At 38.9% G+C, this 16,793-nt stretch overlaps 2 protein-coding genes across 4 annotated transcripts in view; one reads left to right on the top strand and one right to left on the bottom strand.

Moving 5' to 3' along the window:
* Positions 1–53: 53 nt before the first annotated feature.
* ARMC10 (armadillo repeat containing 10) lies at positions 54–7,021 on the bottom strand. Of its 2 annotated transcripts, none has more exons than XM_072349796.1 (6): positions 6,645–7,021; positions 5,745–5,893; positions 4,645–4,779; positions 3,175–3,351; positions 2,196–2,267; positions 54–878 (listed from the first exon to the last, which is right to left on the bottom strand). In XM_072349796.1, the coding sequence occupies exons 1-6, from the start codon at positions 6,808–6,810 to the stop codon at positions 624–626; spliced, it is 954 nt and encodes a 317-aa protein (XP_072205897.1). In that variant the 5' UTR covers positions 6,811–7,021; the 3' UTR covers positions 54–623. The 2 variants fall into 2 exon arrangements, with proteins under 2 accessions (XP_072205897.1, XP_072205905.1); XM_072349804.1 differs by lacking the exon at positions 6,645–7,021 and adding an exon at positions 6,515–6,622.
* Positions 7,022–7,112: 91 nt separating this feature from the next.
* FBXL13 (F-box and leucine rich repeat protein 13) overlaps positions 7,113–16,793 on the top strand; it is a 70,159-nt gene continuing 60,478 nt past the window's right edge. For both annotated transcript variants that reach the window (XM_072342736.1, XM_072342727.1), the window contains exons 1-5: positions 7,113–7,225; positions 12,181–12,284; positions 14,142–14,232; positions 14,899–14,966; positions 16,621–16,775. In XM_072342736.1, coding sequence (XP_072198837.1) covers positions 7,151–7,225; positions 12,181–12,284; positions 14,142–14,232; positions 14,899–14,966; positions 16,621–16,775 — 493 coding nt within the window. In that variant the 5' untranslated portion in view covers positions 7,113–7,150. The remainder of the gene's footprint in view (positions 7,226–12,180; positions 12,285–14,141; positions 14,233–14,898; positions 14,967–16,620; positions 16,776–16,793) is intronic.

Raw genomic sequence — 16,793 nt, 5'->3', positions numbered from 1 at the left:
GAAAGTAAGTAAAATATCTAATGAATACACAGAAAGAAAAAGGTAGTATTTTTATTAGCAGTTGAGTGTATGCATTAACTTAAAGATGAATCATCTGGTAACAGTTTAGGTAATGCATTTCTCTTCAAAAAAGAATAGTACAAGGTGTCTCCATAATGTGGCATTCTGGAAGTTTCAGTTATCTTGTTTTAGTGTACAGTATTTTCTACTAAATGTTCTTTGTTCATCATTGAAACTTCCTTCAGTTTCCTTTGCAGTGTTTTGATATATTCCATTTAACTTTGAATTAATGCTGCAGAGATGATTGAAAATTTATGAGGGCTAATTCAAAAGAAGCACTTGTTCTGATAACATTCCAGGAATAGAATTTTCCATGAGCTCTCACAGAGGCTCTCCAAGCAGGCTGGAGGGCTGCTACAGAACAGGAAGCTTTAGTAGAAATGTGTACAATACTGCTCTTCCTGGCTTCTTTTAACAAAAATAATATGGAGTTGCATATACTCTGCACAGTATTTAATATAGAGTCTCTTGCAATTGACTTGTGCCAAGTACTATAGCAATATTCAGCATTGCTTTTTCTATCTAATCTTGAGATTAGATATTTTTCAGTCAGTAGTAAATTACTATTGTGTTAATATTCTCACAACTTGCTCTTTCACGTCTGTGTCAGGGTGATGCAGTAATGATGCCAGCTTCTGAGCAAATCTAGTAGAATCCCTGCAGAGCATACGGAAAACCGAGTCTTCACTGTATTCATCCTCTGTCATGATGCTATCTTCATTCTTCATGTTCCTTCTCAGGTTTGCTGCAAATACCAGGGCTCTAAGCAGGATATCTCTGTTTATACAGTTGTCAAAGAGTAACAGCAGTGATGGCATCTAGGATGTTAAATAAATAATCCATACTTAATCGTCAGTGCTAAGTACATCTAGATAAACTGAACTTTAAAAAATGGAAAAGAAGAAATCTGTAACTAAACAATCTAGGTCAGAAACCTTACGAAATACCAGATGCTGAGATATCGTGCAGGAAATCTGCACAGCATTCAGGTTTACTCTTTTGAAAAGATGTGTGTCACAGTCTAATTAATATTTACACTTTCAGTCTCTAAAGTACAGTGGTCTGGAAACGTTCTGTCTGTAAAAGAGCCTGCTCTCGCCTTCTGTGGTGATCTGAATGTTTGTGAACATCTCTGATAGAACTGAACAGGATACACTTTTAACAGAGAACTGAACGTATGCCTACCCTAATCTTGTTTTAGTCATGAATGTCCAGTAGTATCTAGACTAGCTCGGCTTCTGGGAAATATCTCAGAAACAAAAAGAGAAGTTTGCTTTTTAAATCAGTCACTGCATATTTTAAGGAACAGATTTTAGTGAGGAGGAAGATGATGTAGAACTGTTCCAGCCTCAAACCTTTTGTTTTTGGTATGAGCAAAAGATATAACTGAAATAAACATGCATGCTAAGCCAGCAGTGGGAAGTGTCAGATAAAGTTATCCATGAAGATAAGTAACGTATCGAAAAAGTTAATTCATAGTGCCTAGAGAAAAGGATTTATGGATGCATTTGAATAATGAGGTGGGGATTACAGTGGAATTTGATTTTCTGAGCAGTAAAGCAATCAAAAAGGTGAAAAGGGAAAGTGAGAATGGGCTTTTCTAACTTGCCACTACAAGGCCCTAAACTAAAAAAGGTTTGGATTAGACATTATGAAAAAAAATCTTCCTTATGAGGGCAGTAAGATACAGGCATAGCTGCCTAGAGAAGCCATGGATACCCCATCCCTGGAAATACTCAAGGTCAGGCTGGATGGGGCCCTGGCAACCTACTGGTGGGTGGCAACCAGCCCACAGAAATGGGGCTGGAAATATCGGTAAGGTTCTTTCCTACCCAAACTTTTCTGTGATCCTATGATCTGGAATGTTGTACAGGAAGTATGACCACGTGCCTTCAAGTGCATATGCCCTGTATATTTACAAGTAATGTAATCTGTAATACATCACAATGTAGAAGGCTAACCTGTGAAAGAACGTATACTTCTAAATTACTTATATGAACCAGGTACTTGCTACAGTTTTAGTTCTGAGTTACATGTATAATTGGATTAGAAGAATTTAAACGTATTACACATACACACATACATACACACACATAAGTAAATGCTAAAAAAAAACCAACAAACTAAAACCTTACTTGAGCTTTAAAAAAATGTCTTCTCATGGCTGGGTTTGCAGACAAGTTCACGAGGACTTTCAAAACTTGTATCTGAAATGAGGAACACGTGTATTCATTGCAGTCTCCAGAACCAGAATGTGTAAGCAGACATTAGCACTCCCTGGCACCCTTGTCATGCCACTCTACCGCACCACTTTTTAGTGCAGTCCACTATCTTCTGGTTTCCTTTATTCTGATAGTCTCCCAACACAAGTTCTCACCTTCTTTCATAGAAGCTGTATTTTTCACTAAAGCAAGGAAAGTCATAAAAATCATTCTTTTAACATGGTCAGCAGAAGATTATAGAATATGGTTTTTAAGCTTTCACACAGTTACATCAGCAACGCTTATATACGTTTGAAATGTATGACTGAACTTCCTTAGTATTTTAAAGACGGGAGGTGAGACTGTGAAAGGAGATGTTAATCTAAAGAATAACCAATAAGGAGCAGGATTCAGAGGCAAAAAATAAACAACAAGCACTTAAAACCTGATAAGAAGCACACACACAAACACAACTTTGTTCTTTCCTGGACCTTGTGGCACTAATCTTTTTTATAAACGCTGAAAGAAGACCAAATGCTATTTATTATATTTCACTAAAGTATGTGTAGTAACTTCAGTGGAACTTTGCATTTCTGAAAACTATTTTTGATCAGGTAGAACAGTTCAGTGCATTAATATCAATGGAATATCCCAGGACTTTGTATATCCATGCTTTCAAATCCAGATCTTCCTTGCACTGTCATGCAATTGCAGTGTTTGGTAAGCAGAACTCTAGAGCTGCTGTAGTAAATGAAGAGAGCAACAGCTGTGCACACAATAGGGTTTTGCTAGCTACAGCGCTAGCCCAGTGATTGTACTATCAAGATTTTCTTCCTTCCCTCACTCCATTCTTCCTGAATTTATGTGGAGTAAGTAATAAATACATGCATTTCAACAATACAGTACCCAATACCTGTGTCCTTTCAGATCCTTCTGAAAGCAAATGAAGAAAGAATGGAATTTTGTTCATCATCCTATAATGATAGTCATCGGTAACAGACATATTCGTCAACAATCTGAGTCCAGCTAGCTGCAGATCAGAGTTCAGAGGAGCTGATTCAATGTTCATACAAACATGCGTAATATATACCTTGGGAAAAAGAAGAGATAAAAAAGAAAGACGTTTCTTTGAGACAAGCAGATTTTCTATTCACAAATAACATCAACAGTCTAGCAACAGGAGCATAAATACCTACTGAACGCTGCCTGTTGAATACATAATCTGATCAAGGTACTTAGAAACAAGCACGTTTTGTTTCATTTTTAATGCATACAAATACTGTGGCCTGATAGAAGCAGGCTAGACTTACACTCCCTAACTTTCCTGAAGCATAAATTACTCTGAAAACTCAAATTGCTTTGACACCATCTCAGAAGTGGTGCAGTTGCTCCAAGGAGTTATTTTAAAAATCACCTACTTAAAGCAAGTTATGTCTTAAATGTTCAGAACAAGCCAAGGATAAGGCTTGAAATGAAATCCTTCCTTCCAATTATGTGGCCCATTCACTGGAGTACTTCTTGGGAATGGTGATGACACCTGATGCTCACAACTGTTATCTACCCAGTTTTCTTCTGAATGACATCACACGGTGAACTCTGGAGCTCTGACTAAGAAAAATTACTTCGCCTGCGTCAAAGGAGTTGTTTTCTACCTACACACCTATATAAATATTTGCCATGGGCAAGCACTACTTTAAAAAAGTTGCTCAGCACTAAAGATGCTATAAATGACGATGTGTAATCAAAGCGTCTTTCTATCAAGCTAATGAAGAAGCTTCCCAAAAAATCTCACTGCTTGGACACTTCTTGATCAAATAATGCCAGAAGAGGCTTTTTTTGATGGCTGATCCCATCTCATCTGTACCACCTACTGTATTTATCAGCAGGACTTATCACCGTTATTACAGATGGTTCTTCTAAGAGTAAAACACCACAGTGAGAAGTGGGTCACAGACAAGCCCAAGGGATCAATTAACCATTTTCTCCTCCAGTTCCTTGCCTAGGGAGTCATGCAAGGCTCAGAATGCTACCTATCTTATTACATGAGCTTACTGATGTTCTAGAGATGTTTAGAAATCACCTTGCCTCACATTATTTCCCTATAAACTTAACAGCAGTGTCTCTGTTTAGCAGCGCTTGGTGAAAACTAAATACAGCCTGCCTAGTTTCCTTGGTGCATTTTCAAAAAAGGAACTGCCAGTGATACAAACGCATTAAGTTATCCGTTTGGCCTTAGGGTGCACAGAGCATCTACAGCTGACGACTCTCATGTCTAACCTCAAAACATTTTAGCGTCCTCCCCCATATTTTAAAAATACGCTGGAAGCCTCATATTATTCCCTGCATCTCAGCTACTTTTATTTTTTCCCTGTAATAAACTTACCTGTATCTCTTCTTGATTTTTAATATTCATGCTCAAATTATTAAGAGCATTTAGTGCTTTTTCTTTAACTGCAGGAGTACGATCCAAGAGCATCCCTCCAATTACAGAAAGGCCATCCAGATTTCGAATTATATCCTGAAATATAAAAGGTACTCAAAAAGATCATTGCAGATTTTAAATTAAAATGCCGAAAGCTTCACTCAAAGTTTGTTTTAGTGCAAAGGGAATTGTGTGAATGAAGACTTTCAGAACAGGCTACTCTGTTTAAAGCGTTAGGTTGTTATTTTTTGTACTATGACGGCATTCAGAAATGAACTGTGGCATTTCTTTTAAAACTGCCACCAGCTCATAGTATCAAAATCACATTGGGAAGGAGTTTCATTTGACAGACACCAACAGCGTACATCCCTCTGAGGAGCTGCTCATAAAACCATAGAATTTTGAAGAGCTTGCAAATTAAGCAAAGCTCCTAAAGCAGGCAGAATAATATCTGTTATATTTTGCTTGTGCTAAACTGAAGAAGGATTTGATACAGCTTGTTAATTGTAAGACATGTAATCACTGTGCTGCACTTTGACTTGGAATCTATTAATTCAACTGGAATTATGAACAGTCCTGCTTAGGGCCAAAGCTTTTCTGCATCACATTTCCAACTAAATCAAAGAGAGCCAGACAGCAAGGAAGCTGCTGCAAGTGGCACACAGCTTTGTAAGCATAAAAGCTACTTTAAAATATTTCAGTAGATTTCAGATTGGATCCTGAGATTATTTAACTTGTATCAAATTCAACCCTTTAATTAACATTATAAAACCAAAGGCAAGAAAAGATACATATTTAGAGCACTTTGAAAATACAGGACACTGTACAGTGTTTAAGTACATTTAATGTATACAAACATGAAGCACAGATAAATCTTGTGAGACTGGTTAATTGCTTTCTTTGGACTAGCAGGAAATTAAAGAATAAGCATAAAACAAAAGATTTAGAACACGGGTTAACCTAGCTCTCAATCTTGTGGCACTCTTCTGCAAAATAGCACCCTTCATTTTCCATACTGATTGGTAGCGAAATGCTGTTGTTTTCTACAGAACAACACTTACTTGATTTACAGAGAAGGCGGCACTGTTACTGAGAGTGATTAAAGCTTGCTCCTGAATTAATGGATCATCTGTGGTCTTGAGCAAATGAATAAGCTTCTGTAAAGCGTCTGCATCCATGCTGTGGGGTGATGGAGGAATTTCTTCCATCGCTGTTAAAAAATTAAATAATACCAAGTTTGAGACATTTCACTTAGTTCGCAGTGAATGCTTTTTTAGCAAGCTGAGTTTTAATTCAGCTCCAGTTTCTCCCCATTGCCCTTGTTCTACTGCTGCATGCCACTGAAAAGACTTTGTCCCCAGTGACTTGACTCCTGTACTTCAGACATTTATACACAGTGATGAGATCCCCCTCCAGCCTTCTCTTCTCCAGGCTGAGCAGCCCCAGCTCTCATCCTCTCCTCCTACAGGAGGTGCTCCATGCCCCGTTATCTTCATGACCTTCCATTGGACTCTCTCCAGTAGTTCCATGTTTGTTGTCAACTACTCGAGCCCAGAACTGGGCACAGCACTGCAGATGCGGCCTCACCGGGGCAGAGCAGAGGGGGAGGATCACCTCCCTCGACCTGCTGGCCACAAACACGTAGGTGTTCTATGTTTGTACCCAACAACCATATAATGGCAAAAAGATTTTGCTTTACCACAGCATTCTTTTTCCTGAATCCCGTGACTCCTTCTTCTCAAAGTACAAAAAGAAGGGGAAAAAAAGGAGCATGTAACAAGAGCTTGGGGTACATTTCTCTAAGGTTAATTAACATTAGTAGGCTCCCTACGTTGTGTGACACGAGAAAGCGTCCAGGCGGGTACTGAATTTCTCCATAGAAGACTCCACATCCTCACCGGTCCCTCCGCCCTTCCCGCAGCACCGGCCTTCCCGGCGCTCACAGCGGCCCTCCTCCTCACCTGAGGGCGGAACGCGAGGCGCTCCCCGCCGCCGCCCTCGGCCCGCCGCCCGCCGCCAGAGGCAGTAGCAGCCGTAGGCGCCGGCGCCGAGCGCGATCCCCAGCGCGGCCGCTCTCAGGCCGCGCCGCTCGTCCATCTTTCCCGACCGCGGAAGCCGAAGCAGCATCCGGCACCGCCCCGCCGTGCTGAGCGCTGCGGGTCCGACCCGGGCTGTGGAGCCCGTCCGTTGGGGCCGCGGCTCGGCTCCTCCTTCGGCTTGTTTTTACAACAACAACAAAGCGAAAATACCGACGTCTTAACAAAGCACAGCGCTATATACAGTACGTGCTCCAGAAGCACCACACTCCCTCACCAGTCCCTCTCCCAACACAAACACCCCCGAGGGCTACTCGCTGCCCTCACTTTTTCACCGAGAACAACGCGTGTGTGGAAGGGGCGGGGCGGGCAGGCCCGGGGCAGCACCTCCGTCTCAACCCGTTGCTACGCGACCGCGACGCCGCGCGGCCATGGCGGCCCTGCACAGCGGCGGCCCCGAGCTCCGCGACTACTTGAGGCGGCACGGCCTGCTCCGGGTCTACGAGGTAAAGGCCTCCGCGACGTGGGCCGCGTCTCAGGTGGCGTGTTGGGACAGGAGTAAAGAAGCTTCTGTGAAGCGCTGAGTGGGGCTGTGTCACAGCATGACGGGCTGAGGGACAAACGGTGTGCGTTTTCGGCTTCAGGAATCTTCCTCAGTCTGCTATTTGTGTTTGGTTTCCTCCTGTTTTCCCTAACACCTGTGTTTCAGTCTCCATGAACAAAGATGACTCACAAAGCAGTTTCAGAGGCTCCCTGATAGCCCTCAGGTACCAAAATAGACCCGCCTGGAGGCAGCTCTTACAGCCAGGATTTCCATGGAAACATTCATAAGGAAATCAGATTAAAGGGGGTTTCTTAAGGGAAAGAACCAGTTATAAAATCACTCTCTGTAACATCTTTCCATCCTTTTTTTTCATGTTTCTTAGGTGTTGGTGTTCACTGATGCCTACAAGTATTTTTTTGTCGTTGTCATTTCTTTATGAGGTTCCAGTACGCTTTGTATGGAGATAAATGAGATGATACTGGCCTTGGTATTAAGGCACACCGAAGCTAAGCTGAGTTCTATTAACATTTATATAAGTGTTCTCAAAATTAAGAAGGATATGGAGTTCTACAGTGGACATTTGCTGAAGTCATTAATGGTTATGTTGTGGCTTGGACATGATCCACACACAGCTGGTGCCCAAATAGTCATGTCCAAATAACTTGGGATTCCCTGCTGCGTCCGATTCTTTCATTCCTGTGTGATTTCCCTCTTTCAGATCTCATCCAGATTTACTTTAATCGATAACCACAAAACATCAGGCAAAATGAAATCTGGCAAGTTATGTGCTTAGGATGACTTTACTGTAGCTATGTTCATGCAGTGTTTAAATCAGATGTGGATGCAGAGCTGGATCACTGTTTTTCTGCCATATGACTCAGCTGAATTTTGGAGGATAGGTTGCTACACATTTAGGAATAGGAATGGGAGGGTCAAGGATTACAGCTGGCCTGAGAGGCCGTGGATGCCCCATCCCTGGAGGTGTTCAAGGCCAGATTGGATGGGGCCCTGGGCAGCCTGGTCTAGTATTGAATGTGGAGGTTGGTCTCCCTGCCTGTGGTTGGGGGTGTTGGAGTTTCGTGATCCTTGAGTCCCTTCCAACCTGGGCCATTCTGTGATTCTGTGGTTCTGTGATTCCATGATGCAGCATTCATGTGTAGGAAGCTTTTTTCTCCAGTAGCCTGGAGAAGAGGAGGCTCAGGGGAGACCTTATAGCTCTCTATAACTTCCTGAAGGGAGGTTGTGGTGAGCTGGGGGTTGGCCTTTTCTCTCGTGTAGACAGTGGTAGAACTAGAGGGAATGGTTTCAAGCTGCGACAGGGGAGGTTCAGGCTGGACATTAGGAAGTATTACTTCTCAGAAAGGGTAGTCAGGCATTGGAATGCACTGCCCAGGGAGGTGGTAGAGTCACCGACCATGGGAGTGTTCAAGAAACGTTTGGATGTTGCATTGAGGAATATGGTTTAGCTGGGAAGTATTGGTAATGGTTGGACTAGATCTTCTAGGTCTTTTCCAACCTGAAAAATTCTGTGATTCTGTGATTCTGTGAAGCTCATGTGGGCATAAAGAACACAAAAACACAGTGAGATCATTACTGGTTACTGGGAGAGGCAGTAGTCACAGCACTTCAAAACCTACAAAGGCCAAGTCTGTACACTTCAGCAGGTGCTTCTGGAAAAGTGCTGAAGATTATGAGAGTTTGCAGGAAAACAAGAGATGCTGTTAGCAGAACTGCTCTCCGTGGCACCTGCTGATTCTGGATAGCCCGGGGCATTTGGGGGAATCACTCAGTTTAAAGCTGGTTCTATCTTGCAGTAAATTACTCCTGGGTAGATGCTGTGTTGATTTGTGCAGGATGGGGAATAAGAGAAAATGGTGAAAATATGCAAATGTTAAGAGTTTTTGGTAAAAAATTTATCTATTGCATTTAGATTTCCTGTTTTTTGAGATCTAGAACAGAGATCTTGAAACTGTTTTCTTTGGAAAACGTTACAGACAAGACATGGATGTTCTTTTGTTTTCTTAGGGAACGTTTTCTAAGGCAGAGCTGACAGTGCTCAACCATGTCACCTGGTCACGCTGTCTACTTTCTGCTGAAAACAAATGGAAATCGCTGTCACAACATGCCTAACAAACTACTGCTCTCTGTACCAAGATCATGTAATGGCCAAAAAAAGGTCACCACCAAAGTTTGCCAAACTTACAGAATGACAGAATATCCTGAGTTGGAAGGGGCCCATAAGAATCCCTGAGTCCAACCACCCAAAAATCAGACTGTGCATCTAAGAATGATGTCCAAACACTCCTTGAACTCCAGCAGCTTGTGGCTGTGCCCACTGCCCTGGACAGCCTTTTTTGTGCCCACTGCCCTCTGGGGCAGAACCTTTCCATGTTATCCAACCTGACCCTCCCCTGAACTTCTTAGATATCAAATGTTTTTATTGAAATGACAGAACTGCTGATTCTCAATAGCTGTGTATTCCACGCAAGGATATTGTGTGGAATAGAAAGTAAGGAGTAAGAATAAATTTGAAACTGTGTGTGCATTTTTATCAGTTATTAAATGTATGCAGAAAGGGAGAGTAAGTTAAATAGAAGCCTTGCAGACCAGCCTGTATCACAGAATCACAGAATGGCCTGGGTTGGAAGGGACTCAAGGATCATGAATCTCCAACCTCCCCAACCACAGGCAATTTAATACTAGACCAGGCTGCCCAGGGCCCCATCCAACCTGGCCTTGAACACCTCCAGGGATGGGGCATCCACAGCCTCTCAGGGCAGCCTGTGCCAGCACCTTGCCACTCTCATTGTAAAGAACTTCCCCCTGACATCCAACCTAAATCTTTCCTCCTTCAACTTAAAACCATTTCCCCTTGTCCTGCTGTTAACCACTCTCTCAAAGAGTTGGCTCCCCTCCTGTTTGTAGGCTCCCTCAAAGGCTGTGATTAGGTCACCCTGCTGGCTGTTGTGGATATTCTGTGTGTTAGATCTTTCAGGATATGAAAGGGAAAAAAAGCTGTTGTGTTCACATCCAAGGGAAAAAGAAAAGAGCGTAAACAAAGCCTTACACTAATAACTGGAATTCATATGGCAGACAGACACTGGATTGATCCAGGAGGGGGAGTAGTGGAGCAGCCTTGGACTTGGCTTTGGGAAATCTGTCCTTAGGAGAGCTTTTGAGGAAAGTTATTTAAATGCCCAGATATTAATTAAAATGGTGTTTTTGTCATGAATGACAACATTAACTGTTAGATTTATAATATTTTCTTAATATAATCCCCTATCAAGGTATACATAGAAACTTGAGTTTGAATTAAGAACGTTATGTTAATGTTGTAAGTAGTGGGTTGATAAGTATTAGCAAATATTCAGTGTGTGTAAACTGAAGACAGTTGCCCTTCATTGTCTGTGCATTAAAAAACTGTTTTGCACTGCCTTATTTTAGTGGTCTTATCTTGTAGGCATGTAAAGAAGCAGCACATCCTCAGGGCCAAAAATCTCCTTTACTGTGCTTCTGTGTTATAACTGTCCGTGATCTCTCTCCTGACGCTGCTCTGCAGTTACAAATCATTTGAGTCGGCACTGTGAGAAAGCCATTACATTAAGATAATGAGTTGATCCAGCATATATGAAGAACTTGCTTCAGATAATTTTTTTTTTTATATTTATTTTTAAAAATATTTTGTCATTTATACAGGTCCATTGTTTTATAGTAATAACATGAGCAACTCAACATGGACGTTGGAAAATGAAGTATTTTTACCCATAGAATGCATATGTATAAATAAATGGTTTGGAAAAAATAAAGTGGCAAGGATTTGGAACTCGATGATCCTTGGACTCGATGATCTCTAGAGGTCCCTTCCAACCCCTGCAAGTCTGTGATCCTTGGGGTCTCTTCCAACTCAAGCCATTCTATGATTCTATGATAGTGACTTGCAGTCAGAATCTGAGTGATGAACTTCCAGAGGTTAGCCCAGACTCTGAATGGCAGAAATTAGACATAGAGAGTTAGCACCATCCAGCTGCACCATACAGAACAGCTGCAGTGGGGAGTGGGCTGAGACAAAGAAAAGCAGGTTTTTAAGGGTCAGGGCTGGAAGAAAATCTAAAAACTCAGATGCTGCTTTTGTGCTGTTAAGAGCTACTTTATTGGTAACCAGCAGAGGGAACTATAAACAAGAGAGTATGTCCCAGGATAACATCTTTTGCTTCAGTGTGAATTAATATCTCATTAAAGATGCACAGTCATGTTCTGAAATTGTTACATGGAAGTGGAAGTTTTCTTGTTTATAGTATTAATTTAAATAACCAGAGTTCACCCGTATGCTTTTAAATATCAATATAATTTAGAAGTTCTGTAGGTGAAGTCACAATCCAAAAGTAAACGAGCTATAGATTTTAGATGAAGACATCTGAACACAAGTGAGAAAAAACTGCTCATCAGTTATTCTGCAGCATTGCTAAAATGTAATGCAATCTTATTATCTGTATTTTGTATTGGTTACAGGATTGATATCTGGTCATGCTTCCTAATTCAACATATTCTATGCAGCACAGAATTAATCTTGCTTTAAACTCTGTTTTTCATTAGATTAATAAAATTATCCTGTCTTATGGATGCTCTTTCTTGAATGCATATTAAAAATGGAATTCTTAGTAGGAATATTTGTGGAGATACCATGTATTTAATTACTGTCCTAAACCTGATTCTTTGAAGACTAGCAACTGAAATATTCTGATGTATGCAACATTCTATTTAAGATATAAATGAAATTAAATGTAAGTGATAAAAAATTTGCTTTTATTTTACAATATTTTTAAAGTAACTTGTAATCTTGAGTTTATTTTAATGGTTCACATCTAGATGATCCTTTACTGTTACCACGAATGCATTCATTTGCAGTTTCTTTTTCAGGCTCTACTTTGTGGTGTAATTGTTATGCGTCCAGCAGACCCGCTTCTATTTTTAGAGGAAAAGCTTAGAGAAATAATGGAAAAGGGAATAGATGCTGTTTTATGGTATGTATTAAATGTGTGTGTGTGTATGACGTGGTTTGTAATGTTGAACCTGGCCTTTTAAACATCCTAGGGTCACAGCATCTACTGTGTAGACAGCAAGTTAAAAGTAAATACTAATGGCCTATGATACTGCAGATGCAGTGCAACCAATATTGGCAGTATCACGAAAATAAGACTTGGAGTTTTGAGTTAGTTTTGAGTATTCAAGGTTGTATGTTCTTACTCTTTTTTTAAGTGAATGCTCATGCACAGCTCATGTGGAAGCTAGTTTCTCCTCCTGGTTTAGCTTTCATGTACAAGTAATTAATTTCATTGTTCAGATGTGTTTCCAATCTCTGAGATTACAAATTCTAATCTGTTGAAGGTTTTGAATATTGGGAAAAAGTCTTCAATTGGCGTAGAGGAAAGAGAGCAAGCTGTCACTAAGTCACTAAGTCACTAAGAAGATAGACTACCCTCTTTTTACACTAACTGGAATTCAGTAATGCATTTTATTTGTAGGTGTCAGAACTGTGCAATAATTGAGTATGATATTGTATGATATCATCAGGATTAGGCCATGAGAAAAGCTTTGAGTATTGAGAAGAACTTCTGAGATTGTAACGTAAAGGAATAGAAAGAGAGGAAAAAATGAACAAAAGTTAGTAGCAATATGAACAACCAGAGACAAAAACTCAGGGACAGGGAATGAAAGAGCATTGGAAAGGAGGGAGATGGATAATTTAAATTCAATATGAATTAAATTTTGTGTTGCATGTAAAATCTATGCTATATAATTATTATTATTTTATTTAATTTAGCTTAATTGGATTGTCTGCCATGGATACTGCCACTTAGTAAGTGACTACTCTGTTGAGATACTGAGTTATGCAAAATGGCTCATCATTGTCAGAGAATTGTCATTGAGTATTTGCATTAACTCTGTACCATGAACAAATCTGCCAACACCAAACCAGTGAAGCCCTCAAGAACTTACTTACATATTTTGTGCATGTGTCACCTCATTTCAGGTTCTTTTTAGGAGGTGGATCCTTAACTCATTAGGCCCACCTATGAAGGGATCTCAGGCATTGCCTGGAGCCCAGCCACTCTGAATGCTTTCAGACTGACTTTGGTACCGTATGGTCACAGATAAAGTCATTGCAGTGAGTGATGCAGATTTGTGCCCTTACTGTGTCCTTTCCACAGCATATCAGAATTCCTCACATCACAGGGTATGTCAGCAGCCTGAACCACAGTGATGAGATTTCATTGCTAATGTTTATGATGTCTTTTCTAAATGTTGAAACATGACTTGATTTATCCTTTAACTCTGGTTAATACTTTTCATTCCTGTTTCTCATGAACACATAATAATGATCTGTGGGCTTTTAAAATTTATTTTCATTCTTGAATGTGTCATCTGTATTTTAAAATGGAAAGAGAACAGTTTACCTACCTAAACATACCATCGTCTGTAACAGAAGGAGACATTACTCCAAGTACTGGAAATTTGAGACGTCTGTCAATTCAATATTAAGACAAGAAACAAAGTAGTATCATCTGACTAAAAGTGGCTGATGTTACATTGAATGTATTAAGCTCTGAATTTCGCAGTATTTCAAAATTGCCCTGAGAGTAACAATAAAGCGTGGTCATTTGTTTTTGTATTCTGTAAACATTTTAGAATGTCTTCTATAGTCAGTTGTAATTAAAGTGATACAGGTCTTAATCTTTTTATTAACAAATTGTATTTTGTAACTATAGTAACCACTGAAAAAATATGTATTTTCTTTTCAGGATACTCATATGCTCAATGTAATTTGGTTATGCTTGAAGTAGTGGTTATATTTAATGTAATTTATTTCCTTTCTGAAGGTATCTGTGTATTGATTCAACTTTACACCCAAAATTAAAGAGGATTTCAGAAACACACCTTGACACACTTTTTGGAGTAGATGCACAACTGGTAAAAATCATTGAATATATTATATGCATTAACTCTGTACTGTGAACAAACCTAATACCAGATAAATTCTGTTTTTAAGATTTTCTCATGTTATTTTTTGATATCTGATGTCAGAAAAATGATCCTTTGTATTTCTTTCTACTGATACTGATCTGTAGTCTTCCAAAAAGAGGTGAGCATAGCATCTAGGGGGATATTCTTAAAATAAAAGATCATAGCTCCCAGTCTTAAACAACTTTGGTTTTTTAAAAGCTCAAAGAGGATTATTAAAATAAATATGGGTTAAAGTCTTGTAACAAAGGGTGTACATAGTAATGGATCATGAGAAGGCTTATGCAGAGAGTATTTAATTTGCTCAAATGCTGGATAAAGTTGATCAATTGAAGAGAGCATATGAAGGATAGAAGATAATTTCAGTTAGATTAAGTCCCGCATCAAGAACACACATTCCTTTAATTCCACATATAAAAATACAGGTATGGTTTGGCAGTAGAAGTACTTCTAATTGTAAACAGAAAATAATACATGAACATTCATCTCTTTAAAATAGATACTTTAATTTGCACATGGACAATATTAATGTAAGATTTCATATTTTTGTCTGATTTTTAAATACTCATAATACAGAACTGTTCTGTGTACTAATGCCATAAATTAATTGTTTAGATGACTGAAGAGTTATGTACCAAAGCGTGGAACTTTCACAGGAGAAACTTAATGAAGCTGTATTTTGGGTAAGTATTGCATTTTACATACAAGTCAGAAGCATCTTATGAAACATCTTTTATCAAAGGTATGCCTATGTAATTCCTTTGGTGGACGAGGAAATGATTTTCATTTTAATGGAATAAAATAGAGATCGGAGACTTCAGTTTGGTTTCACTTTTCTTCAGCAATGTTATTTTATGTTAAAACTAGTAAATTTCATTTCAGACATTATCAAAGTCCATTGACACTTCTGCATTTTGATTAACTCTGTTAGGGATGTGTTAATGCATCCAAGAATAGAAGTATCTTTTATTATATACCAAATATACCAAATATTATACCAAATATCTTGAGTTTCAGTCTGACTGTAATAGGTCTGGGTTCTTTTCTGCTCTTTGTTCAGTTTCCTTTGTGCTTGGTGGTAGGTAATTTATACTTTTGGTAGCCCTTATTTTCCTCTCAAACAATGAGAATAATACACAAGTATCTTTTAAAACACAATAATCACAAATAAAGATATTCAGTAGTTTCTTTGTTATAGGCATGTGTATCAAAATTTAATGATCCTTCATTTAGAACAGATTAGAGATTTAACAATGCCATTTTATTTTGGAAATCAAAGACTGCTAATTATATCTGATGTACAGCTCAGTTAGAATCACTAGCGTAAATTCTTACTAACAATGGCAGCATCATAGGATTAGTAGGGAGGTCAACATCTTACAAGCTATATCTGGGTTAGGCTCGGTGAATGTTTTTCTAGGCTGATTTTAGTGATCTTAGAGATCACAACTGTTGGAGGCATGACAATCTCTGCTGGCAGTTTATTCCAGGACTTCATAATCCTTTATACTGGAAATATTTCCCCATAGATGAACTTTCCTTGCTGCAAGGAAATTTTTGTCTTATACACCAGAGACATGGGCAGTTATTCCTTTTTCATTTACAGCAGCATTTTGAAGACTGTCTGAGCTAACAGTTTTGTTTGTTTGTTTTTAATTAAAATAGAAGCTGGACAAGAGCAGTAGAATGTTCCATTCATTAATGCATCCTTTATATATTTTAAGTGCAAAATGAGAGGGATTTTGTCAAACGCAAGTGACCTGATCAGACTGATCTAGATAACTCTATGACATAAGATATAATTTTTTCAACAGCCCTTTCAGAAAATCAGATGAGGAGAAATACTATATTTTAATGTATCGGTGACATTAAATCTAATCACATCTTGTAACTTCACATGGAAAAGAAATGAAATTTTTAGCAAAGTTCAAGATTGTTAATAACAAAAAATAACCTTCCTGGTTGCCAGTTTAGGGGAACACTTAAGCAAATGCTTGCATTTATAATTTTATTTGTATGAATACTCAAAATTCCTTTCTTAAATATGGACCCATACACTGAAGAACAGTGGATGACAGCATGGTATATGATGATTGAAGCAAACGGGTTTTTATTGTGTGATAATGTATAAAATTAAGAAAAAAAAAGAAAATGTATTAAAATGAATAATCAATACATACTTTATTTAATTAAATAAAAAAACAGCTTTGATATTCAGGTATTTGTGTTGATGAGCTTGACTGCTTTGTGTTTCCAAGTAAATTGCAGTTTTATAGATTATACTAAATTCAAGTTGGGTTGGCCGTGTTAAATTATTCATTGTGTTTCATAATTCAGAGGATGGATAAAATACAATCTGCTGAAAAAGAACAAAAGAAAAAAGGCAGAGCAGAAGATGACTCTGGCAGTAGTTCATTATAACATCCAAATATTAAAAACAGTCGTACAGAAATGGAGCATGTGGGTTCGGATTCACAAGGAAAAAATTGCATGTAAGTCCACACAGTTTT

Source organism: Excalfactoria chinensis, chromosome 1 (assembly GCF_039878825.1).
Source record: "Excalfactoria chinensis isolate bCotChi1 chromosome 1, bCotChi1.hap2, whole genome shotgun sequence".
In the NCBI taxonomy this organism is placed as follows: domain Eukaryota; kingdom Metazoa; phylum Chordata; class Aves; order Galliformes; family Phasianidae; genus Excalfactoria; species Excalfactoria chinensis.
Note: the sequence above shows the minus strand (reverse complement) of the source record. Positions and strands in the feature narration are given on the sequence as shown.

Excerpts from the sequence above, each read along its gene's own strand:
- ARMC10 (XM_072349796.1), bottom strand. The coding sequence starts at position 6,810 with ATGCTGCTTCGGCTTCCGCGGTCGGGAAAGATGGACGAGCGGCGCGGC. Across the intron at positions 5,894-6,644 it reads GCCTCGCGTTCCGCCCTCAG|CGATGGAAGAAATTCCTCCA; the intron begins GTGAGGAGGAGG and ends ATTTTTTAACAG. Across the intron at positions 3,352-4,644 it reads AAAATCAAGAAGAGATACAG|GTATATATTACGCATGTTTG; the intron begins GTAAGTTTATTA and ends CTTTTTCCCAAG.